At 44.2% G+C, this 11561-nt stretch overlaps 1 protein-coding gene across 1 annotated transcript; it reads left to right on the top strand.

The window, feature by feature from the left end:
• Positions 1-10: 10 nt before the first annotated feature.
• Positions 11-11428, top strand: ALDH6A1 (aldehyde dehydrogenase 6 family member A1). Its single transcript, XM_014941705.1, has 11 exons — positions 11-133; positions 2324-2398; positions 3748-3909; positions 4496-4574; positions 5132-5434; positions 6137-6258; positions 6508-6697; positions 7375-7556; positions 9016-9195; positions 9388-9486; positions 9906-11428. The coding sequence occupies exons 3-11, from the start codon at positions 3796-3798 to the stop codon at positions 10008-10010; spliced, it is 1374 nt and encodes a 457-aa protein (XP_014797191.1). The 5' UTR covers positions 11-133; positions 2324-2398; positions 3748-3795; the 3' UTR covers positions 10011-11428.
• Positions 11429-11561: the final 133 nt, after the last annotated feature.

The following is an 11561-nucleotide window of genomic DNA, read 5'->3' on the forward strand; positions in this document are numbered from 1 at the left end:
GCGGAGGGGAGGGGGCGGTCGGGAGCCCCGCGGAACCGGGCTGGTCTGTGCTTCCCCTTCCATCCAGCTGGTGCGGAGAGACGGTGCCCCCTGGATCGCCTCGGCCGCCGCCTCCTTCTCCTCTTCCTCGGTGGTGAGTGCCCGTCCCGCGGAGTGGGGGAGGCCGCGGCGGGGAGGGGCGGGGGGGGAGGCCGCGGGAAAGCCCCGGGCGCCGCCGCCGGCCGGAGGGTTCCCTGAGGTCTGCTCTTATAAGGTGTTTTCTGCCCTCCCGGCACAGCCCGGCAGCCCTCCCCGGGGCTCCGGGTCGGTATTTCTGGAACAAACACTCGGTAGCGGGCGCGGAGAGTCCCGTCCCGTCCCCCCCCCCCACGCCGCGCCACCGGAGGGGAGAGAAAACAAGTTCAATGTCAGATGGTTTGAGGCCGGGCGGGTCCCTCCGTCCCGGGGACCCCCCCACCGGCCCAGCAGGTGCCCCCAAGGGCGATGCCTCGGAGCAGTGAGTCTCCCCGGGTCTGTGTGCTCCGTGTGCCGGGGGCAGCACAGGCCGTGCCAAACGGACACCGGCCTCTGGAACCCCTCTTCAGTGACACCGGCAACAATCAATATAGAATATATATAACTAATGATAACTCATGAAAAAAAACAAGATTGTTTCAAGCTGTGTGGACTGGCCACGTCTATTTATGTCAGGGAGAGGATCTGATTTCCTCTGGGCAGTATCGAACAACTTTAACTGTTACGGTGCCTTTTTTTCTCCCGGTATGCATGGCAGCACACTCTCCAGCTTCGGAACAGCTAAATCATAATTCTCCAAATACCCTGCTTTACAACAGCCCTTGTTCCCACAGCGGGCTCGTTCTCAGCAGAAAAAAGGTGGTGATCTTACAGAAAAAGTACATTCACTCTTAATTCAGCCTTTCCTGGCTTCCTTAAAATGCCTTTTCTTTGTATGTGTGTTTTTCTAGATATCCCTTTTAAGCAGTTTGTAAAAAACATAAATTCCATTGCACTGAAGTCCACGTGGGTCATAAAACTCTAGAGCTTGTAGGTCCACAGCAGATACGTGGCACCTGGGCTAATGGAGTGACTGATAGCAGTAGGAGTTTGTCATTCTTCAGACCAGCACTAGAAGACCTTTTCTGTCAATCAGAAGACTAGGGACTCAGATTTCTTGTGCTTCCTTCCAGGTTCTAGAGAGGATTGTGTTTTTGTAGGCACAGACTTCTGCCTCTTCTTTCCCAAGTGTAATTCCAGCTACATAATCACCTGCAACCATATTTTTTTTGACTCAGTCCTGGTGTTACCTCCCAGATCAATAGGTCTTGCTTTTCCATTAACGGTCTTACTTCACACTCCTCACCCTGGTCCTGCTTTCTCAGCTTGTCCCAACTCTCACTGCTCTTCACTTTTTCACTGTCCTCACTTGTCCAGCCGTCCCATCTCCCTCCCTTCATTGCACTTTGGATAGAATCTCAAGCCTCATTTCCCTCTCATAATTCCACATCCTAATTTCTTCACGCTGCTCCCTGATACATTTGTGCAAACAGCACAAATTGCACCATATTATATTCCTAAGTAATTTATTCTAATTAAAACTTATTTATGCTAAACAACCAATATCCCTAAATACCGATCTGTTTTCCTGCGTGCTACAGTTTTGTTGCTTTTCCAGTGGTAGTTACAGCTTCTATCCCAGCTTCTTCTTCAGCCCTACACTTGCCTCTTTATTCCAAACTTTCCTTTTCTCTCCTTTGCATCCGTGTTGGGAAGTTCTGTTCTCCACGCTGCTGGCCAGGACAATCACTGTGAACTCAGGAGGTGCAGGTTCCTTGCTCTTAGTTGCAGGGAAGAGGGAAAGTCCAGTTTCATGCCTGTAGCTGTGAGCTGGAGAGATGAACCTACTTAGTGGCTTGCTGGGAAGGAAACACTTAGTACAGTGTGCGCTGGGCACATGGATTTCTCACAAGGTGAATTATTAACTGTTTCTTTTGAACATTTATGAATTCGGTTTTCTAGTTTAGCAAAACGTTGGGTGAGTAGATTGAAATAGTTCTGAACATAAGCATGGCAATATACTTTTGCTGTAACTGCTTTTAGAAATAATTTCGGCCATTTTGGTGTAAAGTGAGAGAAAAATGGGTCAGAGAGCTTGAAAACTTTTCAGCCTAAGCAGTTAGCTGGGTCTTGCCATAAATACTGGATCTAGGCTCTCCAATGGGCACCATAGCAGTAAATGATGAAGGCTTGCATGTAATAAAGCACACTGGTGACTGGGCATCTTGAGACAAAGATCTCTCACTGGCCAGTGTTTTGTCCTCCACAGCCAACAACCAAACTCTTCATTGATGGGAAGTTTGTTGAGTCCAAAACTACTGAATGGATTGATATCCACAACCCGGTAAGTGAAATGGCCTCACTTTATAGAGTAGCGATCACTGTGCAACAAGAATCTCTGCCTCTGTTCAAGCGTTTGGCAAAAGGGGAAAGCACATACATTTCTTGAGAAGGGCTTAGACTTGGAGCTTAAGATGGATTTAGCACTGTGCAATTGCTTCTCAATTTCCTTTTCACATGAAATGCCAGTCTTAGGAAAGTGATGACCTCCTTTATCTCCCCTGTGCAGTAAAATCTTGATCTCCGGAAAGGAAGCTTAAACCCCGCTTACATTTTTTTTGCTCATAGAAAGGCTCTGTGATCAGTATGTCAAATTTCTGAACGGTTCCTTTCACCCTGTATGTGAAATCAACCGGCTGTGATTTGATGCCAGCTGAATGTGAAGTCCCGATAGAGGCTGATTTCACTCTCAGACCAAGGTAAAAAATCCTGATGGCTGAAGCTTCTCTCCTTTCAGAGAGCTTCTATCTGTGAGCCACAACATTCACAGTGAATTTAGAGGCTGGGTGCTATGCAGTGCAAAATAATTTTAGATTAGTAGCACTTTTACTTGTCTGAGTCCTCCACCATTCTTGCACTCGGAATTCTGACCCTTCTGACCCCATTTGGTCGGCAGTTTCTCAAACTTTTCTCTGTAAAGCCCTATTTTGATTTGCTTTGTGGAAGTGATCAAAGCACCAAGCCATGCTCATGGAGCTCATTTGGTCTCTATGTGGTGAACCATGTTCATGTTTAATTTTCTTTCTCTTGAGTAGTTTCTCCCTTAGTGATGTACCTGATGTTTTTGTTATGCCAAAGCAGACTTAATTTTTAAGAGTGCGTTAGAAGGAGGTTCAACTGGCAAAGACAAGCTTTCAAAGTTAAAGTACCGTAGAACTAAGGTCACATGTAAAAATCTTACTTTAGCCTAATGGTCTAGGTAAACTAACAGCAGTGCCAATTGCACAGTCACTGACTGCTTTTTCCAAAAGAACTTTGCCTCGTTTAATGCACAAGAAGGACAGCAGTGAGCCAAGATGAGGCAGAGGGAAAAGACCATAGTCCACATAAACCTTTGCCTTATACTCTGTAGAAGCTGCAAGACAGACAAGTCACTTAACTCCAACTTGGAAACGGGCACGGTGTTTGCAGCTTTCTGGGTGTTTCATTTGAGATATGTAGAGTGCAGGTTTTCAGAACTATTCCAGTTGTAGCCCAGACCTTTTGTGTGCACCAAGGAAGGTGCTCTCCCCTCAGAAGTACAGCTCCTTGTAGAACAAGAGTATTAGGTGTGTGGTGTGAGAGGACTGTTGAATGGCTGTCAGGGACAGCTGGAAGAAGCTGAGTTTTGATGCAGTTTGTTTTTTGCTTCAGGCCACAAATGAAGTGGTTGGCCGTGTACCAAAAGCCACCGCCAGTGAGATGGAGGCAGCTGTGGCTTCTTGCAAGAAGGCTTTTTGGAACTGGTCAGAAACATCTGTTCTGAGTCGCCAGCAAATATTCCTGCGTTATCAACAACTCATCAAAGACAATCTGGTGAGAGACCACGGCTGTGTGTGATGGCTGTTGCTCAATGCATTCCAGTTGACTTTAGGAATTAAATTGAGAGGCTCAGGGTTTACTGTGTTCTCACCACTGATGAGGCATCATTGCTATGATTGAGGAGCCCACTGAGACGCTGTCATTGAGAGGTGTAGCAAAGCACTCTCCAAGCAAAGAGAGTGCTTCTTAGGCAGTATTAGTCTGCATTGGTTCCTTTACCAAAAGACCATGAGAGAAACTTTCAGCCTTGATGGAGAATGTGCCATTTGGCAAAGACAAGTGGGACAAGAATGTTACTATGACTTTGGATTCCCCATACTGCTTTTTCTGTGTGTCTGTGGTGTGACACATGAAAGCTTTAGAATATAAGCCAACCACAGTTGACTTTTCTAAAATGTCACCTGTGTGCCTTACTGGCTTCTTATATACAAGGGGCAAATCAGTCAGTGTAGGCTTTCCCAGGTTCTACTCAGTCTTTATTGTGATGTTCAGCTCTCTGTTAAACTCTCTTATCTCTGCACCCTGTTGCATGGGCAGGCACTTTTCTAATGTTCATAAACTTCATCTTTTCCATTTTCAGAAAGAAATTTCAAAACTCATCACCTTTGAGCAAGGGAAGACCCTGGCTGATGCTGAGGGAGATGTGTTCCGAGGCCTCCGTAAGCTGCTGGCTCCCCTGTTAAAAAAGGGTCTTTGAGAACCTATAGGAAGGGAGGAGGTTTCCTGAGCAACTGATTGCTCTGGGAGTCTGTACATGAGGCTCCCTTCACAGCCTTCTTCTGAAAGAAAAGGGGCCATTGTATCTCTAACCTGGAAAGTTCCCTTAGATTGAGTTACCTGAAATCACTTCCAAGTTGTTAGATCCTTCCTTTTTCTAGAAGTGACTACAAATTGCTATAAAGAGATAAGAACTTCTCACTTGTGCTCAGATGTCTAAGGGTGAGGCCCAGGTGGTACACTGACACTATTCCTGTGCTGCTTCTACTGGGGTTGTTGTGTTTGTGCTCCTATCGCAGTGACGTAAAATACACTCAAAAGAGAATCCATTCACAATGAGCTCATTGGCAGAGCAAAGGTATTTTCTGGAGCACAATGAGTTTTAAGCTGTGGGAAAGGAGGCTGGAAGAAAGACTTAGGTCAAGGCAGTGGTGAGAAGGGAGTTTGGGGACTGGTTGTTAACAGATCATCCAGTGGCATATTGCCCTTTCTGCTGCAGAGGTGGTTGAACATGCTTGCAGCGTGACATCCCTCATACTGGGAGAGACCATGCCCTCCATCACTAAAGACATGGACACTTATACCTACCGTCTGCCTCTCGGCGTGTGCGCTGGGATTGCACCATTCAATTTCCCAGCCATGATTCCTCTTTGGATGTTCCCCATGGCTATGGTATGTGGAAACACCTTCTTGATGAAACCATCTGAGCGTGTACCAGGAGCACTCATGTTCCTTGCCAAGCTGTTTCAGGATGCTGGTGCCCCCGATGGGACCCTGAATATCATCCATGGACAGCATGAAGGTAATAACAGCCCTTGGGAGATGGCTGGAGGGTGTAAGTGGTGTGGTGTGTGTTCAGTAGAGATATGAAAGAAGTTGGAGAGTCTGATTCTACTGCTATTAGATAGGTTTGGACAGATGCTTCACCCCTCTTGATGGAGGGAAGGTGACTGGGAGATTTGCTGCCATCTTGCACCAAATCTTTCAGGACATATAGTGGACAGAATTTTGGGGGCTGGGGTCAGAGTTCCCAAGGCATGTAAGTGCTCAAATTCTATTTAGCCACCTAAGGTCCAACTGAAGTCAGTAGATAAATCATCATGATTCCAAAAGGAAGCCTAAACAAGAATTAAATGCCTCACTGAATATGGAGTGGATGCCAGTATTTTAGCTTCGAATGTGGTATTTTCCATAGCACGCAAGTACCCTCGGAACACAAGGACACAAACAGACACACAGTAGCTTCACTTCACCATCCCTTGGGCACCTTGGGAGATGCCCAGAGCGTGAAGAGATGGCAGAGAGCTGGGTGTATGAGCACAGGGGCAGGACTAAAAAGTTAGTGGAGAGATGCATGGACAGACAGTAGGGGAATTCAGATGTAGGAACACAGAGGCAGGGATTTTGGTAAGAAGAAAGATACATGGATTTAGCGCTGTGGGGATGGGGACAAAGGGAAGCATTTGTGCACCGCAGTATATAATATATTATTTCCTATTTGAAGCTGTGAATTTCATTTGTGACCATCCGGATATCAGAGCAATCAGCTTTGTGGGATCTAATCAGGCTGGCGAGTACATCTATGAGAGAGGATCCCGGAATGGCAAGAGAGTCCAGGCCAACATGGTAATGCCTCTGAATGGAGCACACTTCAGCACATAGACTGCCTCTGTCTCCTGTGAATGTTAAGAGAGACCACGCCACTCAGCAGCAGAAGCTGACTTTGCTACTGATAGTTAAGTGAGGAGGCTGCCCTTCTTGCCAGCCCCTTGGTAGCAGAGTCATAGCTACTATATGAACAAGTTGCCAGAGAACTAGAGAAGAGGTGGGCTGGGGTGGTTAATAATGAGAGACTGTATGTGTGTTATATTTCAGGGAGCCAAGAACCATGGTGTGGTGATGCCCGATGCCAACAAAGAGAACACCCTGAACCAGCTGGTTGGAGCTGCTTTTGGAGCAGCCGGCCAACGCTGCATGGCCCTGTCTACAGCGATTCTAGTGGGAGAAGCTCAGAAATGGCTGCCAGAGCTTGTGGACCGAGCCAAAAATCTACGTGTAAATGCAGGTACAGGCCATGATAATTTCTTACGAGGTACTTCCATGCAACTGTGGCCTTTAAGGTGATATCTGCCATACAACGGTGTGTCCCTTGGAGCTACTGGCACCGTAGGTTTGCTGTGTGGGGGTAGGAGCTAGCAGATTATCTGGATTGGGAAACACAGCCCTAGAGCTGGAGTTAGGAATATGTAGGAAGGCTTGGCAATGCGACTGTGATGCAAGGTTTACAGGATTGGTCTTGTTTTAACTGGAGCTTTGAGGTTAGGTTCTGTGTTCTCAAACCTACCATTTATATAGCAATGTCACTTAGAGATCCTTCTAATTTATAGTAAGCGTGCAATAAAACAGAAAAATGGAAACGTACTTTGGAAAAACTAGACCGTTAATAAGTGAATTACCTTTTGTTTACGTTCAATAAAGTCCTGCAAAGGGAAAAAGTTTATGAGAAGAATCAGATGTTGAATTTCGGCTGCTTGGTGACCTAAAATTATGCTTAATCTTTCTTATTTGTTAATTCTGGGAGTTGCAGGCTATCGCTCCTGTTCATTAATGTCTCAAATCCTTGTTCCATGTCTCAGAAACATCAGGATTTTCAGATTTTTCCTGCCAGGGTAGTTATCTCCATGATGCCTATGAAGAGAAAGCTGTCAGGGTTAGAAACTTGATGTCTCTGCCTCTTCACAGGAGACCAGCCTGGAGCAGACCTAGGGCCTCTAATCAGTCCTCAAGCTAAGGAACGGGTTTGCCATCTGATTGAGAAAGGAGTAAAAGAAGGTGCCAGCCTTCTTCTGGATGGACGGAATATCAAAGTGAAGGGCTATGAAAATGGCAATTTTGTTGGACCAACGATCCTTGCCAAGGTCAAGGTAAGATGAACAAATCCAGTGCTTAATGCTGTATGTTGCAGAATTGCTTGAAGAATGGGTTACCCAACGCAGTCAGTAATCGATATTCACCAGGTAGAAAGCCCATGAATGGCTCAGCCTTCCCTTGCATAATTCCAGTGAAGTGCTCATTGTAACGCTGTTGTGGAGGTGACAGAAGAGTTTGCAGCAGTGCAACATACTCTAAAGGAAGTTAATGATCTTAACTTGAACAGAATGCAGCCAATTAAAAGAAGATATGGGCAGTTTGTACTGTGTTAAACTAAATGTCCATTGAGTATAGTGTACTATCTGTAGTAATGGCCTTAAGGAGATGCTTAAGGAAGAGTGTGATGAAAAGCCAAAGTTGGAATTTTCCTTCCTCCATTATACATTCCTGCAGTTTGCAATTTAAGGACTTGCAGAAACAAAAGTTTGTGAAAATCTTCACGAGAATAATATAAGGTACAAAATCTCTTTGTTGTTGAATATATTCACACGTTTGTTGAGTCCACCTCTCAATTTAACATATGGTGTGCAAGAGATGGACACTACTGTGAGGGAATATTCTTTACCAGGTACAAATCCACGTGAGTTTTCATACCTAAATTCATTCTTTTATGTTTATGCAATTAGCTGGTATGATTCCTTATTATTTGAGTATTCAGTTATTTTTGGTGAGTGATTCCATTATAGCAAACCAATCTTGATAATTCTGCTATTGTACTTCGTATCCTTAGGATTTTATTAATTTTATGCTCTTTTATAATTCAGGCTTTTGATCTATCTCAGAATTTTCTTGCCTTGTTTTCATTAAACATCTTAAAATACTTCAGTTTCCAGTGTTGTGTCACAAATATTGTTAGGTATTCAAAAGTGAAAGTTTCACTGAGATTTTGTGTTCCTTAGTTTTCTTATCCAGTGGTTAGTACTATGGTAAGCCACGTCAAACTTACAACGTGGCAAATGAATGTTTTGTAGTTTGCTGTATTAGCTATTAGTGATTAAAGTACTCTGCAACTGGTGTTTTTGTATTTGTCAGATGTTGCTAATTATCAGACATCAATCCTGGACACTGAGTTGGAGAGGATAGCAGGTTCTAGTCACTTTGCCAGCAAGAACTGAAGTAAACTATCCTGAATTAATCCCGGTCTTAATCCGGTTGGTCAGAGTAGACCTGTAAATGAGATTAGGGAGGCAGTAAAAGCAGAAAGCACTCTGGAGGTGAAAAGTGGAACCTTCTTTAGTGGACTAGGTAGAGGGCAGGGCATGGGAAATGGTGAACAGGCAAGGAGGACTGAAGGGTGGCCTGTGGCAATGCTGTATGATGAGTGATCCTAGGAATATCCCGAGCGTTATCAGCATCTGTGTTTATTATATCCTATTTCCTAGGATATTTTTGTTATATCATGTTTATTATATCCTATATGCAAGCTGTTTTTTCTGCTCTTTGTCTTGGCAGCCAAACATGACTTGCTACAAGGAGGAAATCTTTGGGCCCGTATTAGTGGTTCTGGAAGCAGACACTTTGGATGATGCCATTGAGATGGTGAACAATAACCCCTATGGAAATGGAACTGCAATCTTCACCACCAACGGAGCCACAGCTCGCAAATATTCTCACTTAGTAGATGTGGGTCAGGTATGTTCAGGCTGGAATTGTTGCTATTAGTACTCACCATTTACAGTGGGTAGCCGTCCAGCTGTAGTGACTAATCACTCAGCCAACAGTACCCAGCCTTGGATTTAAAGGAACAAAATGTATTAGCGTTTGGAGAGTGTTCTGCAATCCACTACTTCTTGGGATTAATATGGCAACTTCCCTTTGGTTTAGGTGGGTGTCAATGTTCCAATTCCTGTACCTCTGCCCATGTTCTCTTTCACCGGCTCTCGAGCTTCTTTCAGAGGAGATACCAATTTCTATGGCAAGCAGGTAATTCAGAGTACTCTGTTGGGTTGAACTGTGATAAATCACATTATAAATGGCAATGGAAAGACAATTGTCAGACTTCTTTAATAAGGAAACTTTGAAGTTGTCTCAACCAGGAAACTGAATACCAGCCAGTGATCACAGCTGGCATAATGCACGTTAGAATAGCCAATTCCTTTCGTTTTTTCCCTTTAGTATAAAGGAGCAAGACTGTCTTTAAGATATTTGAGAAGGAGGGAAGAACTAAGTAGCAAGCTTACAGAAGCAGAATCTTTGGGGAACTGGTAAAAAGAACAGGCTGACAGGAATTGTTCCAACAGAGGAAAACTCAGCCCTCTGTAGACACAGCAAAAAACTGCTTGATACACCTCAAGAATTCATAAGGCCAAACATCTGACCCTTTTGGCTCTCCTTTCTTCCAGGGAGTGCAGTTCTACACACAGCTGAAGACTATAATTTCTCAATGGAAAGAGGAAGATGCCACCGTTACAAAGCCTGCTGTGGTTATGCCAACTATGGGAAACTAAATCAGCCTTTACAGACACTGTTCCTGGTGCCCTTCTCCTTCTTTGCTGCACTTTCCAGCTTTGTCCTGACTATCATCATTTCCTTGGGAGTAAATAAAAAGCTCCATTTTCTCAAGGACCTCTGTTTCTGTGCAGATCAGGCAGGCTCATGTAACACAGAGTCTGAGTTTTCTGTTGCTGTCAGTGTTTTTGGCTAGCTGAACTCCAATTTTTTCCTATAACCTATCACAGAGGAAACAACTGTATCTAATTGAAAGAGCAGACAGTGAGATTGGTCATAATTTGTGTTTCTTTTCAGACCCTGTGAATTTGAACATTACTCTGGTTTCCACTACAATATCTTTAGCCTTAGTGACTCACTCCTGGCTACATCTTGTAGCAGTATTCTTTACCTCTTTATCTTACATGTTAAGATTTTGAGTTCACCTTACTCAAAGATGAGTACTCATTCTGAGTGACATAACTGGGACACCTTGGGCGTCTCACAGAAGTGATTTTACATACAATGAAGACAGCAAGTTTGGGAGTTAAAAATGTCACCCCTTCATCTGTTGAGCATTTCCAAATACACTTGGGAAACAGTGTTCTAAGGATTTTTCAGGAAAGCATACTTGATTGCTTGTCTGAGGATGAAAGAAACTCCTGTATGGTACAGTGACCTTCACCGTGCCTCTGACAGCTTGAAAACTTCTGTTCCTGTTGTGTGTGTGGCTTCTATTCTCCAGCTTGCTGTCAATTCCATTATACCTGAAAGTTGTCTGGTGCCTTTTTATGTGCCTACAGGTCCTGTAACATAATGAAACTGTGGAAGCAGAAACATAAGCACGTATACGTGTCCTCGCGTCACAGCATCATGTGGGTCTGGGTGGGAGGGAGAGTAAGTGGATGGGTCAGTAGGAGGAAAGAACATGCTTTTAATCCCAAAGCAGCCAGGCGTGTTCTGTTTGTTTCTTTTCCTGACTGTAGCTCTATTTTGTGTGTTGACTGATTGACTCATCATATTTGCTCTTGTCATGTTCGCTGGGGACTGCAAGTCCCATAACTAGAGAAAGGTAAGACTTGGTATACCCTGGTTTTAAGAAACTGAGCATTTGGAGCTGGAGAGCCTGTATTTTTATTCCCGGTTCCTAGGAGTTGATGCAGCCGTGAGAGATCAGCAGGGAACTCATTCAAGCACCCATGGAAAATAATATTATTCTAATTATTGTAACCATCACTTGTTCTAATTAAACAACCTGAATGTGAACGCTTTGTAACCTGCCTTCTGGTAAAGATGCCTTGTAACTGACAGTTATGTATTAGCACAATTACTGGGGATTTGCTAATGTTTGTATCTTTTTTTTTTTTTTTCTTTGCTATACCCTAGAGGGAAATTCTCACCTTGCAATTTGATTACAAATTAAAAACATGCTAATACATTTCTGCAGAATACGACTGTTTCTTGGTAAGACATTTTATAGGTGTGATGTTGACTTTATTCCCTTCTTTGCAGAGGCTGGTCTGCGACTCCTGTAACTCATGTATTTGCTTTCCTTTTACAGTATCTCAAGG

The sequence above is a fragment of the Calidris pugnax genome, unplaced genomic scaffold (genome assembly GCF_001431845.1).
Source record: "Calidris pugnax isolate Ruff unplaced genomic scaffold, ASM143184v1 scaffold56, whole genome shotgun sequence".
In the NCBI taxonomy this organism is placed as follows: domain Eukaryota; kingdom Metazoa; phylum Chordata; class Aves; order Charadriiformes; family Scolopacidae; genus Calidris; species Calidris pugnax.

Coding starts and splice junctions, on each gene's coding strand:
- ALDH6A1 (XM_014941705.1), top strand. CDS start 3,796: ATGGAGGCAGCTGTGGCTTCTTGCAAGAAGGCTTTTTGGAACTGGTCA. Junction 6,698..7,374: donor AAATCTACGTGTAAATGCAG/GTACAGGCCATG, acceptor GCCTCTTCACAG/GAGACCAGCCTGGAGCAGAC. Junction 9,196..9,387: donor ACTTAGTAGATGTGGGTCAG/GTATGTTCAGGC, acceptor CCTTTGGTTTAG/GTGGGTGTCAATGTTCCAAT.